The sequence below is a fragment of the Augochlora pura genome, chromosome 2 (assembly GCF_028453695.1).
Source record: "Augochlora pura isolate Apur16 chromosome 2, APUR_v2.2.1, whole genome shotgun sequence".
In the NCBI taxonomy this organism is placed as follows: Eukaryota; Metazoa; Arthropoda; class Insecta; order Hymenoptera; family Halictidae; genus Augochlora; species Augochlora pura.
The window spans coordinates 14568728-14586953 of record NC_135773.1 but is presented as its reverse complement, the minus strand read 5'-3'; the positions used below and the strand labels follow the sequence as shown (position 1 = coordinate 14586953).

The 18226-nt window shown below is 44.5% G+C and overlaps 1 protein-coding gene across 3 annotated transcripts in view; it reads left to right on the top strand.

The window, feature by feature from the left end:
• LOC144474596 (FH1/FH2 domain-containing protein 3-like) overlaps positions 1 to 18226 on the top strand; it is a 294352-nt gene that overhangs the window by 239300 nt on the left and 36826 nt on the right. For all 3 annotated transcript variants that reach the window (XM_078189652.1, XM_078189662.1, XM_078189672.1), the window contains 6 exons: positions 985 to 1247; positions 2425 to 2556; positions 3239 to 3575; positions 3901 to 4537; positions 13960 to 14118; positions 15044 to 15226. In XM_078189652.1, the coding sequence (XP_078045778.1) occupies positions 985 to 1247; positions 2425 to 2556; positions 3239 to 3575; positions 3901 to 4537; positions 13960 to 14118; positions 15044 to 15226 (1711 nt within the window). The remainder of the gene's footprint in view (positions 1 to 984; positions 1248 to 2424; positions 2557 to 3238; positions 3576 to 3900; positions 4538 to 13959; positions 14119 to 15043; positions 15227 to 18226) is intronic.

The following is an 18226-nucleotide window of genomic DNA, read 5'->3' as shown; positions in this document are numbered from 1 at the left end:
CACAACTTAACTAACGTAAACTAAGTAAACCAGATGTAACATAACTCGCGTAAACTGGCTAATCCAAGCCCGACACGTAATCTAAGTAACGTAGTTTAAGGCAAGCCTTACCCAATCGATGTACTTTGACCCTGACCGAATTTGTCCTAAGCTTACTACTGACCCGACGAGAATAATTTCCCAATGGAGCGAGATGTCGAAAAATAGTTAAACAGCGAATCATTATGCAAATTACCTTCTAAGTCATTCAAAAGATATGGTAGGAAGTGGCAGACGCGTATTTTATAAGCTCTAAATTCTCTTAAGTACAGATATTTTCCCCTATTCCATAAGCTCGCAGATGCCATGAATGCACAAGGGTCCACAGTCTAGCAATTACAAATGGATATAAGTTCGTGCTGGCATATATTACGTAGCACACTCCGATGTCATGTGAACAAGCGGCTAATGGAATTGCTGGTTTATTGCCACGATTGCACCCAAGTGTAACAGCGTAGCTACAGTGTTGTGTAGAATTTGCAAAGACAAACAGCGTGTAGCCTGTGTCGGTGGATCTTCGAGACTAAGTAGGGAAGGTTTTATTCGAAAGTAGCGAGGATCGGAAGGATTATGAAACGGAACAATTGATTTCTAGAGAAGAGACACTACGTTCACGACCATAAACAGTTCAACTTCATACCCGTTTAGAATCACGAGAAGTATTTGAAGACATTTTGTACTATGGATATACCTTCGGCTTTAATTAATCCTTATTTATATCGATAATAAATCTAACAAGGTCTCGTTCGTCGTACGTTTTAAAAAATCATTGTTCAACACCGATCGCAACTCCGAATTTCCTACGAATCGGTGAACGCGTCAGCAACCGTTCGATTTCGATTCCGTAAAATGCAAAACAGTTCGAAATAGTAAGGAGTATCCTCCCGAAGTTTGCCAATTTCCGAAATCGTCGAACAGCTCACGAAGCCAATCTCTGCTCCGCAGGAAGACACTACGGAACCGGAAGTCGCTGGTGGACTCGCACGAGCGGCGAAAGTCCCGCAGACACTCGACGGGCACATCCCCGCTGTCCATGTCATTGAACGCTCGTCTGAGCCCCCGGCTGAACCACCCCCTGGGCCTGAACTCGTTGAACAACACGCTGAACTCGAGTCTGCCGGACGACGACGACGAGTCGAGCAGCTCCCAGAGCTCGCAGGGTCACCTCGGCGAGGTTCAGCTGAACGGTAGTTACAAGGAGAACAAAGGTAAGACGATCCAGCCTTGGCCAGAGCTATCCGCGCCGCTCCCCACGATCGAGAACGAACCGTTCCCCACTAGGTTTCGCACGCGTGTCATCGATAAGCGGCCGCAAATCCGCTCGTTAACGATTCGACCGCGCGATGAATACGAACTTCGTCGTCGACGAGCAGCGATTTCCGTGTTAAACTCTCTCGCCCCTCTCCCGGGGTACCAGAGACCTTGCGCTTTCCAGTCCCTCCGTGCGTTCCGCTGCGGATGCAGTACGCCGCGCGCGGATGGAGACCGTGCGGAGAACGGGGGCGGAAAGCTCCGCACCGAAAGGGGACTCCGATCGAGGACGTTTATTCCCTCGCGGAAAACACGTAGACCGACAGTGTCGGTCAAGTGCGAGATCACGGGGAACAGAGTCACGCATTCCAGGCCACCTAACCCCTCGTCGCGCCGGAGCTGAACTCGGTTCGTCTTATTCTTATTCTTATTCTTATTCTTCTTCTTCCTCTTCCTCTTCCTCTTCCTCGTCTGCGACGAGATTCGTGATCTCCGAACTGGGAAATCGCCTTCGCGTTCTCACAGTTTTCGAAACCTTTATGCTGCTCGTCTATTCGAAGTTTGCGGTGTGCTTGTATCGATATCGAGCTGTCATTCTCCACGCAGAAGCTTCACGTTTACTTTCTGTTCCCAGATTTTTCGTTTATCGATAGCCGACGATATTTCAATTTTTATTCACTCTGCGAGGAAGTCTGCCTTTTATTTAGTCTGCTAATTCTTTTAATCTTGTTTCTGCATCTAACTTTGCAAAAGTTTTCTGGATTCATTGTCAAATCATTCTTAAAATAGAAGCTGTTTAGACGCTCAAACGTTTTCGCTGGTTTTCGAAAGATCACAGACCAGGTTTCTGAAATTACGTCAGGAATCTGGAACGCCAGTGGCGATCGAGAAGCGGATAGAACGATGCCCGTGACGAATCGTATTTGCAGAAACTACCATCGGACGTTTCGTGTCGCCGACGGTTATAAATCAATATAAAGATCGAATCGGTGCGATTCCGGGAGAGTGAACACTGGGGGCGGATCGGATCGGGTCGGTAAACAGTGAATTCTACATCGTCACGGCGGATGATCGGGGACGGTGTGCATCAGTGGCGAACAGTTAAGAAAAGAAGTGATTTATTGCCGGTTTCAGTGGACGTCGGCGTGACACCGGCGCTGAGACGACGACGGGAACGAGCCCAGAGACAGAGGAGCTTTATCAGGGAGCAGCAAGAGGCTACGGCGAACATGCGAGCGTCCGTGGGTCATTCGGACGATCAGGAAAGTTAGTACACTTGATGCTTCTTGCCTTTCGATTCGCCTCTGCCAAGTATTATTTACCGTTAATTTACTTTGCATTTTTCAAAATTGAAAACACGCGTCGAGAATTTGTGAAAAATGTCTTAACTCTTTGCATTCGAAGTCGTTTTAATTCCGAATTCGAAATACTTTTTCTGACTTACAGTATTTCCATTTTATATAGTTTAAGTATATTTCGTGTCTACAAAATTTAATATTGCGACTCGTACAACAATTACACTTTTAACAGTTCTTAAAATTTAATGAAATCTTTATAATGGTAAAGTTATTTTGAATAATGTTATGTAACAATTTTAAATGGCTGGTCGGAATTACCTGTCGAGTGCAAAGCTGTTGTGTATTAATATTATTCGATTCTTTTGTAGAGAGAATAAAATTCCTTATCATCTCCAACAAATATTAATTTTCTTTATATTTTAAATATTGATTAGAATCGAAAAAGTTCTAATTATTATAATCGAATATAACGATACGACCAGAAGTTAAAAGCTTCATGAATTTTGTTCAATGGCGAAATAATTTGGGATGAAAGTCTACTTACGAGCCAGCCAATGGTCCGCGTTACGCATTGGCTGTCGATAAGCTCGAATAGAAGAATCGACCATGTGTCACGGTAATACATTCAATTTCCTGTTGACCCCGCGAAGGTCCTTTCCCGACAAACGGACTGCGTTATACGAACGGCACGTCGTACGACCGGAACGCGGACTCGCCCTCGAATAAGTTGTCCAGGACGAACAGCAGGAAGGACTTGACGCCCCTGATGAATGCCGCGAACAAGCTCGACTCCGAAGAGAAGAAACCGTGGTACGGGAAGAGCCCGGACGAGGGTGTCGAGTGCGACGAGGGCAATCACACCGACGAGGATGAGGATCGTCGAGTGGTTTTACAACTGAAGAGGGAAGGAACCGTCAAGGATCTCACACAAAAGCTGGCGGCTCAAAATCTTATACCCAGCAGTCCGGTCGAGGAGAAGGTCTCCAGGTAATTTGACCGTGTGTTCGATCAGTTCGATTCGCTTTCCCCGTCTTTTCTACATCGCGCGTACAGCGTTCACCTCGGTGGCCAAAAAACGTGTCCGTAATCCACACGACGGTCCAATTAGGCTAGATTTACTCGGAATCGGATCTCTCCTCGGAACCATCGAGGTCAAAGAGTCCCGATCGACTCCGCGTGCAACATTTACTTTAATATCGTCGAAGTTCCGAAGCTCTTTGACCCCAACGTTGTCTTTGATCGGCAAACCTCTAACCTTGATTTACCTACCACCAGCAAAACTACGGTTTCTGAGCGTGAGCTTCGGTTGCAGGATAGGTGACATGAGCGGTCTGATCTCGAAGGCGAAGGAGGGCCTGGCGAAGTCAAAGTCGAAGGCGGACGTGTTGAAGTCGCCGACCAGCGACAACCTGCCGAAGTTGCAGGAGGCCAAGAAGTCGGAGAACGAGCTGCACTGGGAGGAGCTGGTGAAGAAGTTGAAAAGACCGTTGGCGCTCTGCGACCTAGACTTCACGGATCTGAATACCGACGACGAGGTCGACGTTCTCGGCCCGGTGAACGTGACCAACGGAGTGCCGCCACCCCCGCCACCCATGGTGCCGCAGTCGGTTCTCGGTGGCTCCCGGGCCCCGCCGCCGCCGCCACTGGGAGCTAGGCTACCGCCGCCTATGCCGCAGCCGCCGCCGCCCCTGTTCGGCGTGAATTTCAAGTCGCCGAGGTCGCCGGCCGCGAACGACGCCAGCAACACGCCAAAGAGTCCGCCGCCGACCTTCACCAAGAAGAGCAAGAAGACGGTGAAGTTGTTCTGGAAGGAGGTCAGGGATGACCCCATCATACTGTCCAGGCTCGACAAAAACAAGATGGTGTGGGACGAACTGTCCCCGGTGCCCGTCGACACGCAGAAGCTCGAGCACCTGTTCGAGAGCCGCGCCAAGGATCTCATCACCAAGGTGAGCGATTCCACTTGCTCGCGCTATGAGCCGCTACCCTCGTCAGAGCTTCTCTTCGGGTCTCGCAGTATTAACAAATCGGAAGCGGTTTCGGCGACTAGATTCGTTCGGGTCATGCGGATTCATTTCATTATCACTTATTTAAACATTTGGGGTTCGAGCGGAAAAGAAATCTAGCACAGATTGTCTAAAATAGCTCCGAGAAAGTTGATTACCTTTATCTACAGGCAATGTGCTACTCCAAAAGCTGAACCAGCTTTAATTGTTAACACTTGAATTCGGTCGATAATTTATAAAATTAAATTATTTTATATAATAGAATTGAAATTGAAAAGCTAAGTCGTGTGACATCAATTGCATATTCACGATTTGCGGATCGCAATGGAATTAGGAAGGTATAATAAATTTGGGTCGACGGCGATAGTTAAAATGTTAACAAGAACTACGTCCGCCGAATGATATATTTCCGGTCGCTGCATACCGTTTCCATGGAGCTATAGGGGGAATGAAACACGGAAGATCAATGTCACGAAGAAATTGAAATAAAAGCTTGTCACGCGGGGTAAAACGTTATATCCGGCCGATATATCCGAGCTCGGTATTTCATCGGGGACTAAAAATCCATTATTCCTTTATCGATGGCAACAGAGCGGTCTGTCGTATCAAGGTTATTTAACATTAATCTCCAGTCTATCACCTTCGACCGAGAGTCCGGAATGTGTAGTTCGTTTCGGGACTATCTGCCGTGATATATTTCTTCCGCCATATTGAAAGGATTATGGGGATGGGATCTCTGGAATCCTTGAGCCATTTGCGATCGCGGACAGACGGCCGACTGGCAAAATATAATTGGATTTCGACCGTGCTTCGGCGTCATAACTTTCGCATCCGCGTGGGAACAATGGACGTTGCCGGATTTAGTTTAGTTTACTTCCCCGCTCGCTCTCTCCTGCCTCCCACATCCTATTCCTCTTCCCTTCTCTCTTTTATTCACTCTTCTGATCTTCCACCCCTTCGCTCGCATCCGATCACACTCTCTTTCGTTCTGTCACTGTGGAGCTTTCAAGCTGTTAAGCTGTCAGGTGCTTTGATTTTCAATTTTCAAAGATTTTGCGGTCCTGTACTTTTGATCTCTTAATTATTGAATCTTTTCTTTGTAGTTCTCTATGCCTCAAGTACTCAATTTTTGGAGATAGGATTATCTGCATGTCTCGATCTCTCAAGGCTCTGAGATCTCAAAGCTTCAAGATCTCAAAGTTCCGAGATTCAAGATCCCAGATCTCCAGCACCTTTAACCTCTCAAAGTGTCGATCTCTCAATGTCTCAGTCCCTCAAGTTCTCGAGCTCGCAAAATGTCAATCCCTCAAGCTGCGAAGTATTTTAGTTCTCAAGCACCGAAGCTTTTCCTTTCTGTCACTTTTCCGCCCTTCCACTCTTTCACTGACTCTCCCACACTCTCGCCGAAGCTCTCTGTCTCCCTGGCCGAGTCGATGTAAAACTACTTATCCTCGAAGCTCCTGCGGTTTCTCAAAACTCCATCGGAGCGACAGGAAATTTAATTACTGCAAGGGAATTCCGAGGGCGGGAAAAGGATGCCGGCGCCGCTGTCCCATGAATCTTCGGTTTTCTTTGTTTCGTGGTACCTTGGTCGACGAGCCACGAGGCGAGCATGCCCGTCGACGACGTTAGTCATTCCGCGGCCAGCGTTTCGTTACACCGCGGCGTGAACGCCGGGCGCGGGCCGAAATGGGCTCCCTCTCTCCCTCTCTCTCTCTCTCTCTCTCGGGCTCTCGGCCTTACACGCCGACCCGTATCCGCCGTGAGAACCTTTTCATCGCACGGAAATTCCGCAGCTCGACTACCCGCAATCCTGAATACACAAAGCTACGTGGCTGGTTAACCGGATCGCTGATTCGGGGCTCGCCAGCGAGCTTAAAGGGGATGAAACGTTCGAACCAGCCGGGTCAAAGAAATCGGTCTATGGTCGCCTTTGAACGCTATGGCGACTTGCTTCTGCAATAGGTTCCCGGGGCGAAAATGAGGACGGGCTGGATCGTCGCTTTTTCCATTTCACCTAGGAAATGAGAAATTTCGCGGAGTTTCTGCGCGCATAATTTGAGCTTCTGGTTTGATGAACATTCAAGTGGTCGAATAATTTTCTGATCGTTTTTATTTTTGTTAAGAAAAAGTCGACTTATCGAAGGAAAATTCGATCTTTGTAGGAAAAATCATTAACAAATTTTGCACAGCTTCCGCGTCTACTCGTTGACTAGCTGACATTATTGTTTCATAATTTCCAGCTACGTTTCATTATCAGAAACGTTGTGTAACCGTATCCGAGAAATAATTAACGATCGATTACCGCGACGTTCAACTTTTTTGCAGTAAGGAGCCAGTAATTACTGCGCCGTTAATGGAAAGCCGAGGACCGGTCGTTGTTTTCTCCAGACATGTTTTACAAACAAAGTGCTCTCTGATCGTCAGATGCTCTTAACAATTTTACGCGGAGTGAAAATCCACAGACGTTCATTATTTATTCAGTGTGAACCGACGAATGTGGCTATTCGAAATTATTCCGTTGTTAATGAACGAATTGGGACGATGATCAAATTCTGAATGATTAGATTCTATTCTTCTTTTGTTTGTCGTTCTCTGTGAAAGTTTTTAAGCCGGTTTCTAGACGACTCCACAGTTTCACGTATCCACGTTTCTACGTAGATATAAATAATATCTAATTGACAGAAATGAAGAAAACAATTCAAGGCGGTCATGGTAGATGGTTCAACCTGTATGCAAACTTGGCGTTCTTCCTACTCTCGAAGCGCTCTTTCGTACGTGTCGGGACGATAATCGCAGGAGTTAACGGCACAACGGATCTCGCCATCTTTTTTCCTTTGCGCGATGAAATTATAGAACGGGAACCGCTACTCGAATTAGCCCGAGAGATGCATCAATGCGTTCGCCGCCTCATTAGGCGCATTGATTATTTCACTCGATCACATACGCTTAACCACTTCCCGTATAATGATTCATGAGATCACCTTTTTTAAGAGTGCTTTCATAACACCAGCTTCTTACTCTGGCGGAAAGATAACATAAAAATCGACTTCTAAAGATCACGAATCCCTTGAAAATATCCTCCCTGCAACTATTATGGCAACAACTAACAAAGGTAGAAAGCTCGCGCTCGTTTCTAGACAAATTGACCGCCGCGCGACCTCTTCGGCCGGATGTTATAAGGCAAAGGGTTTAATCCTCGGCCGAGGACCATACGAAGATTCCATTAATACCACTTACAAACGTGTAAACGCTAAAGCTGTCGCTCGGACAGGGATGATAGGGCCAGGAAGCGCGTTAAGGCTTCGGTCTGTCGATGCCTTTGACACGGATTACGCGTTTAATCCGGGCCCGTTAGCAAGCCAGGGCTGCTGGCTCGTCCCCTTAAACCGCTTTGCCCTTAAACGGCTTTATTTTCGATTGCGTATAGAATAACAGAGCGACTCGCGTCACTTGGCCGTGTCCCGTCGAATCCCGGGAGCTTTCGCGCGGCCGCGTCTTCCGTCGACGAGGACCACGGACGTTTGTCGAAGCTTAAGAGGATAAAAATCCCGTTGCTCGTTTTCACCCTTGTGCCTCCGTTCGATTTTCTCGTTCGATCTCGCGGCCGGCAAGCTGTCCGAGTTCGGTAATTGGTTGGCGCAGGCACAACGCTGCTCGACCAAATCGAAATATTTTCGTAGCCGAAGGTTCCAATCGTTTTGCTTTGATTTCGTGTTCCGCAGAGATTCGCGCGCTGCTCGCTAATCTGCGAACCATTCGACTCTGCCATCCTCTTTTTGCAAGGTATTTAATTCGAGAACGTGAATACTAATAAAGCCAATACGCTAGTGGTTGTAATAATTAAACGTTCTATTATGCCAACGTTTACGTCGATTGCGCAGGTTCCATTGTGTTTAATCCTGACTCACAATTAGGACAAGTTCCACATTTTTCATTTCACAATCGTTAAATTGTAAAAACTATACCGATTAATTTTTTCTTGATTATACAAGACACTCTATTTTTCTAATAACTGCTCAGGTGTTTCGCATGCATAAGCAAGTAGAATCACGGTATGACGAGATCGATCCCATCGGCATTGAACGCGTTAATATTCACCTTGCCGACTGCCTTGCTGTCAAGAGGATGAAGTTAAAGTTTCTCTCGGAGGAGTTCTTTAAAGCTTCCGTTTTTCTTTTCGCCGGCTCCGGAAGATAATGGAAAATATTACTGTTGGTCAGCCACAAATGTCAACGAGCTCAAAGGATTTGCCCCTCTGTTTCCGCTTCTTTCCATCCGCTCTCGTTGTCTCGTCTCCACCCGCAGCGGCGAACTTCTCGAGTGTGAAGAAACGGACGCTGTCGCCGCGCAGTCGACAACGTGTCTTACGTACCTATTACTTTCGCGCATTTGCCGACTACACCCGACAGTTTTCGGTCGGATGCCCTCGACGAGGGAGCAATTAAGAAAACTGGCAGCCCGGCTCGTCGAGCGTAGATCAAAGGAGTTATTCAAATCGGAATTACGCCGGCCTCCCCGACGACAATAACCAGTTTTCTTTTATTTTCTTCATCGTGGGAAAATATGGAAAGGCGAGAATTCGGATTTCATTAGTTGTTCGCATGTTCGATGGTGGGATCGATCCCACTCGGTACTGGTACGCGTGCCATAGGAACCTCCGGCGTAAGGGACCATAAATCATGCTGATTAAGTGGTATGACTTGGAAACTTCTGTTTAATATATTCTCCGCCGTTGCGTCTGCGTGTCGCATACGTGGTTAGGTGTCGCATTGATTCTCATTAGCGTCACCGTCACAGATTCATCACGCCGATGATTTGTCATCCCGCGACTGCCTGAATAATTAACATCGGAAAACTGCTGCACCGCGTTCACGAACAGAGTCCGTACGGAGGAAAAATTCCGTTCGTCCTGATTTCTGGTCGCTCGTAATTAATTTACAGGATTTATTAATTTATGTATTCGCGACGTGTAACGCTTTATTTAATCGGCATCAATTTTCATGTTCAACGAGATTATTCTGTCGTGCTCGTGTGACCGACGCGGCAGTCAACGTGTTAACGAATCACCACGCGCATACGCAAGCTCATCATATTTTCCGCATCTCAGTTTCACACGGGTCTTGTATAAATATTTGCGAAAACACGGCGGTACTTGGAAAGTGTCAGGATCCGCGGAAAAGGCGGTGAACGGATACCGTTCGAAATCTGGAGGGGAAATCGCCGCGCTAATCCCGATGCTCTTCGACTGCGGCGTGCGAACGATCGGTTCGAGGAAAAATCGAAGTCGAGATCGGAACGCGTTTTCCGGCGGACGACGCGACTCGTCATATCGCGCGGCCATTAATTCCACGGCGGTCGCGATATCGGCTGAAGCGGCTGGTCGTTTCCCCGAGCACGCGTTTTCCATCGTCCGCCGGGAAAACCGTAGGAAATTTTTCATCGCGTCCGTGCCGGGGCTCAAAGATTCCGCGCGAACGGCCCTCGACCTGTCGTTAATTACTCCCGTAATTACATGCCGGTTTTATCTCCGTTTGCCGCCCTTTAAATCGGCTCGAGCCAATGACCGCGCTGACACGGTTCTTGATAACTTCTCTTCGTTATTTATTCCCGAACAATTAAAACATCGCGCCGGCCGATGAGCATGGCCGGACGCTTACATTCGATGTTGTTGATGACCTTTTTTAAATAAAGAGATTATTAGCAATTTCAGAAACGCGTATATTTTTCGCTGATTTTCGATAGATTTAAATAAACTGATTTTATTAAGATTTTTAACATACATCTGGTAAACTTTATCTTTGATCTTTTCGTTTTTATTTATTATCATCAGGATTACGGAACACGTAATTTTGGCACGATCCAGATTATTTAACTTATGATTATTGAAATTATGAAAATACATTTACGAGTAATTTAATCAACAAGTTCGTTTCACTGGACATTTATTATTACGGTAAAAGTCGTTAAAACTCTGAATGAGTAAGTGCTTGTTATTTTTATGAACTTAAAATAGTTACTTTTAATGCTCCATAAACATCATGTTAATTGCCTATCATATTGTGAGAATTGATATTCGCTATTGTTTAACGTGTAAAGAAGCTCGTCTTAAGAAATCCGTGACTTCCGATCCTAATTTATGCAAGCAATTAATATGTTCGATAACGTTTCCTTGCAACTGTTCGTTCTACTTCATACTTTTAAACTTTCTTTTCTTGAGCGTTCTTTATTAAAAACTTTTGGTACCACTTTTTCTATCTATTGTAGGTCAAGTAATTAATCGATTACGTGAGCCAGGAATTAATCTCCGCATCTAACACGACACCGGCTTTTCCCACCGTATTTCCATCTCTCTCTCTCTCTCTCTCCCTCTCTTTCTCTCTTTCTCTCTCTGTCTTTCTCGTTCGTCTTCTTTACCTTCTGGCTGTTCATTCTTTGAACTTCTATATTCAGGGCGGAGTCCGGTAATAATTAGTGCTGGCCAAAGAGTCCGAGGAGAGTTGTGCGAGAAAGCGAGAAATAGTGGTAGATTGGAGAGGGACGGAGCGCCGGGTGGTGGTGAAAGAGGGACGGCGTGAATCGAGAAAAATTACGGAACACCCGACGGCTTCGCCGTGGAAAGAGAGCGAGCGAATAATGCCGGCCGGGCTCTCCGGCACGTTCTTTAGTTGTTACTCCCGGTTTGCCCTCGGTTTTTTTTTTGCGTTTATTGGGAATTTAATGAAGCTCGATGGGCCTGGCATTTGCACTGTAAATGTTGATTATAAATATTGACAGCCTTGTTCGATCTAGTCCGTCGGGGAACAGAGGAGAGATTTGACTCCGGCATTTTACCGAGCGGCGAAGTCTGCTCGGGCGAGCCGATTATCTTCGAGACGGATTCCTTCCCTTGGAAGATACTTAACTTCTTGATAATTACTGGACCACGCGTTTTAGGACGCGCAGCACGATTAACCATCGCTGAAAGTTTAAGGGAACTCGAGCGGTCACGTTTTATTTTGTATTCAAAGGGCGAACGAATTTCTGTTTCGTTCCAGTCGCTTTCAAACGAACAAAAGTTCGAATTCGCTCAAGGATCTGCAGTTTAGCAATTACGCGCGCTAGTTAGAGTCGGACAAATCTAATTAGTCTAATTACAATTCACGTTAATGAGCGGATTTTTGTTGCTCGTTAACCGTGGGGAGGGGGGGGGGGGGCGGTATTGTTGCATTATTTATTCACTCGACGGTTGATACCGCGTTTGCGCGAAGCGGTTGCGAAAACTGCGTTTATGGGAATGTAAATGCGCGACTCTTTTGTGATAACTCTATTATTTTTCTATGAACGTTTCGGCGAAGCTGGTGCTCGACTTTTCTACGATTTTTAGAGTAGAGTTAAATGCACGCGTTCCGGGCATTTAGCGTCACCGCATTGTTGTCTGCCATAAAATATTCATTGTGTGGACAAGAATTATGGAAACAATGAGTACTAGAGGCATTTGTTAAACGTACGTAAAATATTAGTCGTTTCTCGAATTCTTATTTCTTTGGGTCGTCGAAAACGCTGAAACGAAATTTGGATGAATTTTTAAGAAATTCACCGATCCGGATACATTATATCGAGGAATGGCAAAATTCGCGCGCTGTTCTTTGATATTTAATTAGGAAATCTGTGGCGAAGACTAGTTAATTACAAGTTGTCGCAAACAATAGTGCGTGTTCACAAGCCGGATCGGAATTTTCGCATCAAATTATGGTAAAATTGTTCCACGCGAACGATAACAATCGTGGCATAATATTACCGTTAGTCTAATGAAGTAACTTTAACAACAACACATGGTAAATTAATATTCGTCTGCAACTATAACGATATCCCGTGATTACGATCGCGAATCATGATAATAATAATAATAACAATAATAATAATAATAGTAATAATAATAATAATAATAGTAATAGTAATAATAATAATAATAGTAATAATAAAAATATTAATACGGTGGATAGCGGTTGGGTGGTTGGTGATGGTGGTTTAATTGCAATACGACTAATCTTTTCTTGTATTATTTGCAATATTCTTGGTGCTCGCACGAAAAATGAACGAAATGGCATGCAATGGAATTTTACAGGAGGTGAGTCCTAATTTCTTAACTTCACTTAACGCCGGTTTTCTCTAATCCCGCATCGGCTTGCATCCACGCCGACAGTGCTTTATTTCACGTTTCTCATTTTCTTGCACGCTAATTAACGAACCAACGGGGGAAAAAAAGGAACCCGAAAATATATCCGTCCCGATAATAAAAAGAAATGTCGTTTGATTAATGCGACCGTTGATACATCTCTTGATTACGGACGTCATTACGGAAACTCCCAAAGGGATGGATGCTTTTTTAATTAGTACTCTCCGATATATCGGAAGCAATGCTCGCAGCTGATAAACTTTCCCACGGAATGAAAATGTTAATTTCCACCGATGCGGTTTGAACATTTTTCCGCGCTGGAGCTTACCTGTCTTCCTCTTTTTTTTTTTTTTTTTTATTAATACAAACCTTTTCTTATATTCGACGTCCGCAAAAGTATACGTTAATTCGCGAACGTGTGTTTGCCTCTGTGTGCGCGAGCGTGTAATTGAATATTGCTTTCGGCTTGCATGTTATATAATCGATTTCAACGTTCGCTACGGTTTCCATTTCCCGTCGTCGCGTCTCTCGCGCTTCTGTTCCTTGTTTCGGCAGCAACCGGCATCGCGGTGTCAACCATTATGTTGTACACGGTTCGTTTCCGGCCTCACTAATTTCGTTCCACCGATAGTAATGTTACTCTCCGGTGATTGATCCGCAGAAACAGCGAATACATTACCATCGCGCTCCTATCTCCCCGCATTTTCGTGTTCCGTCCCTTTAGAATCGCGAGTATCTCGTCTGCGCTTGGCTGCCGGGTGTACCGAGTGTCCCGGAAAAATAGACGAAACATGACTCGCCTACTAATTCGAAAGCATTTCACATTAGACCTTCGAACAGGATAATGATTGAAAATATCGAGGTTTGCTTTGAAAACCGTTTTTTCGATTCTCAATTATTAGCGTTCTCAAAACGGCGCTTCAACTTTCGAATCGCTAATCTACCTCTTTCGATCAGTACGCGGGTCAAGAACAACGGGCACACGTTTTTGGGGCAACCTGTACGACCACGCCAAGCCGCCGTGTATTTCGTTTGGAAACCACTCGTGCACGGTGTTTGTACTGAATTTAGTTCGCTGTTTTGAGTGTTGCAGCGTAATCAAACAAAACACAAGAACAGATTGAAACAGACACGTTATTAAATTGCTCCTCGACGTCGGGTGCCCACGGTCGGTTGCTAACAGTTTCGGTTTTTTGCCGTCGAGTAGAAGCAGCAAGAGATGAACAAGAACAAAGAGATCATCGTGTTGGACCACAAGCGATCGAACGCCATCAACATCGGGATGACCAAGCTGCCGCCGCCGAGATCGATTAAGACTGCCATCTTGAAAATGGACGCCACTATTATGAACCGAGAGGGTATCGAGGTGAGAACCATCATCTCTCTATCTTTTATCGTACTTTCGCGGAGATACGTTCAACATTCGTTTCATACATAAATGCATGAAGTCCCACGGTCCACTTGTTACATTGTTGCGCCTGTTCACAAATGTATTGTTATTCTGTAGTCTGATTAATTGATACGGAAAAACGCGAATGTAAATTTCAGATATAAATTGTTAATATCGCAGCATGCGTGCTGCACGTAAATATTCTGGAAGACAATAAACGTTTTCTCTTCGCGTGTTCACTCGCGAAAAAATTCTCAACAATTGAGCCACAGTAAGTTCGTGTTAAAAAGAAATCGTACGAAATTCCACCTGGGCTCATTTTCAAGAGAGCAATTTTTAGTTTCATGCAGTTGGACTTGATTCTTTGGAGAACATTTTTTATCGTCACACGGAGTGAGAAACTGAGGCTACTTCACTCCGTTTAAAATTGAAACGATTTTGCAGGATTTAAACAATAAGAAAGAACAGAGTTCTTTTTGTAATTTCCATAGTGAAATGAATGTTTTAGAGCATGTGTAAAATAACAGAAGGAAGCAATCGCAGTTTCTCGCCCGTGTACCGAAAGCTAACGATTAATAACGAATCATTATGTTACTTCGACCGTTCTCGATCATCGAACACACCTTTCTGACGTTTCTCTACCTTGTTCCCTGTGTTTTTTCCCCCACAAGAAAGCACGAGTGCGAGCACTCGTCACGATCCCAATTTCGTTCAAAGCCCCCGAGCGAGAGCTCGGCCGCGGCGGTCACGATCCTTGGTTCACAGTCTGCCCCCTAATTCAGTTGAAACGCACATCTGTTCCGTTCGTGTTTTCTCTGATTTCTCTAATTTTCGTGTTCGCTTCTGTTCGTTCGTTCGTTCCTTCTCCTTGTCCCCTTGGCTCGCGCGCCCCACCACACAGAAACTATTGACGATGCTGCCAACTGAGGAGGAGAGGTCCAGGATACAAGAGGCGCAGGCCGCCAATCCTGACCTACCTTTGGGATCGGCCGAGCAGTTTCTTCTAACTTTGGCCTCCATCTCGGAGTTGCCCGCCCGGCTGAAACTTTGGGCGTTCAAGCTGGACTTCGAGAATTCGGAGAAGGTAAGCAAGCAGGATTTTCACCGAATAATTGATAAGCGAGAACGGCTCGCCGTTGTGCCGCGCATAGCCGCGAATTGGCCGATGATGCGTTTCTGATTTACGCTTTGTGCATCGACGAAGTCGGCATTTAGGTATCGTCCACCGAACCGCGAATTTCCCGAAAATGATTCGACGCCGTGCCCGCGATCAGCGCTCGAAAGATAACGACAATTCCCCAGCTTCTTAATTCCGTCTTCGAGCGTACCATCGTTCGGGATTTAGTCCATCTGATAAAACGGCGGAGGTTGCAGTAATTTCGCTGCGAAATTTTTAACGATCCGCAGCCCCCGACTTGGCAGCCGGTGATTACCAGCTTTTTTCTGGATCTCAAACAATGGCTCGCGGAGCACAGCTTTGAAAAGAATTTAAAAACGGTATTATCGGACGGATTAAATCAGAATTCTGTAATATGACTCAGCATTTCGCGCGGTTGAAAATACGGCGCGATATAAATCCCGGCATGATTTATAACGTAAATCGTTCGGCGAAAATTATCTCGCTGAGCGATGTTTAAGTAATTTTCCCTCGTTAACACGAAATTCAACATTAAAGACCATTACACGAAATATATTCGATTATAAAAGATATAATAGCATTTATAGTACGTGAAATGCACAAAAATGTGAATCGTTTGTTATGATAAATATTCAAGTCGATGCAGGAATGATTTCTTTTCTAAATTAATTAACATGGAGATTGTACATAAAGATTTGCAACAAGAGGGCGGCCGTAAGTGACGATGCGAATAACAGCGAGAAAAGGCTGCGCGTTCGAAAATCATTGGATATCCCGGTCAAAGTGTTTCACACCCTCCAGCCAGGCGCCAGTTCTCCTCGGCGCCGTGATGCACGTCCCGTTCTAAAAGCACGATCGCGTATCGGTATTCGCCGTGTTCACGGCGAAGAAATCGCGCGATTATGCGGGGAACGTTCACCCGCGACTTCCTTCCCCGCATACCTGGCGTTTTTCCTCGTCGCGGCCGGGACTATCTCCGTGGAATTCGAGACGAGATTCGTGAGAAATAACGGGCCAATTCGATCGCTATTACGCGCGCGCATTCGTATTCGACGTTGCTTAATAGAATTTGCATTCGAAATGACATGCAGCTTCTCGTATTGCGTTGCAGTTACGGCCGCGGCGCGTCGCTCCGACTAACGATCGACGGAGTTGCGTAACGAAAAGGAAAGAAAGCTTTCCTTTCCGAATCGTCCCCGTCGCGACGGTTCGCGAGCTTGCCGGTAAACCAGGATACCGGCGTTGATCTAAAGAAATTCGATATTCAATTATCACATTCACCGGAGTACGTCAGAACAAACGGAGGAAATCGATATTGATTATTGCGTTATTCCTTTTCCGTGTCAAGTATGTATTGTATAGGATGATCGCTTGAAAAATCTCAAATTGTAACAATTGGAGACATTCTTTGTATTTTTAAACTTGTTATATATTGTTATATAGCATATAATCGATTGTCCATCCATTCTAGAACCAATTAAACTGTAGATTTCCATTAAAGAAATGCGATCAAAAGATATATTTCACGTAGATCATTTTAAAATTAATTTAGTATTTCAAAATTCTATAACTAGAGCAATAAGAACAGCAAATATATTAGGTTGGTGCATATGAAATGTCGGTTGTTTACGTAAATATATAACACTGTATATCTCTTTTCAAAAACTGTTGATTTAATCAAAATATGTCCCGTTAGCTTTACTACATCCTTTTTAACAAGATATCAATACAGAAATGCCTGTCTTAAACAAATTCTGATCTTTCGAATTAATATACTCTGATATGGAATATTTCAGAGTGTCTTCATTTATATACTATTTAGCCCGTAAAAGTTCGGGCAGATTTTGAGCAGTTTTAGGACACTGTTGCCACTATACGTTGTTCGGCTGAAGAAAGTGACAGCGACCTGTCATAAATAATGTCGGGATTAAGAGAAATAGGATGAACCCTAGCATGAAAAACGTAAACACTTGAGTTTTTCTTCTCTGACGTGAGCTCTCCGATAAGACGTTGCCAGTAGGTTCGTCCTCGCCGCGTAGCTGTCCCATTACCCACCGCGCGAAGCATATTGAACAGCTCTGAATTGTATGATTCCAAATTAAGACTAGTCACAACCATAATCACGCGCTCGCATTTTACCGCATTTTCGTAACTTTCCCACTACCTCTCGGACGTTAGAGACTATTAACCTTTTGCGCTCGAAGCCACTGCCACTGGAAATCTGAAATAAATCTTCTGGCTTATAGTATTTCTATCTTATGCGATAAAGTGCATTTTATTAGGTTGGTGCATATGAATACTATATACTATTTATTCTGTATGAACACTATATACTATTTAGCCCGCAAAAACTGTCCTGAATGTTTAAAATAGTGATAATCGCTTGGAAAAAGATCTATATTTTACAAAATTGTACATTTTACTTCATTTAATCTCGCAATTGTTTTGTACGACGTATACGTAGTTTTTATGGGCTAAACAGTATGTAAATGGAGACAGTCTGAAAAATTCCATAGTACGGTTTATTGATTTCTTGAAGACAGACATTTATGAATTAAACTCGCGTTGGGGAAAGTGTATTGAAACAAATGGGGCACATTTTGATTAAATCAATAGCTTTTGAAAAAAGATATGCAGTTTTGTATACTCGCTTAAAACTCCGACATTTCATATGCACCAACCTAATACTATTAGTACACAACTTAACTTCTTTGAAAATAGACTGAACCGATTTACAAATACAGCAATACTAGTTATTAAAACACACACTATATAATTTCTTTAACTTTTACTTCTATATTATAATACCATTTCTGTTATTTTTTTTATATACTATTTATAAGGTAACTCTAAACTATGTATTAGGTCTATCGGAAAATTCTATCCGTTCTGAAAATCGCAGAAAACAATAAATTTTGTAGGCACCTAATATTTATTGTATTATTA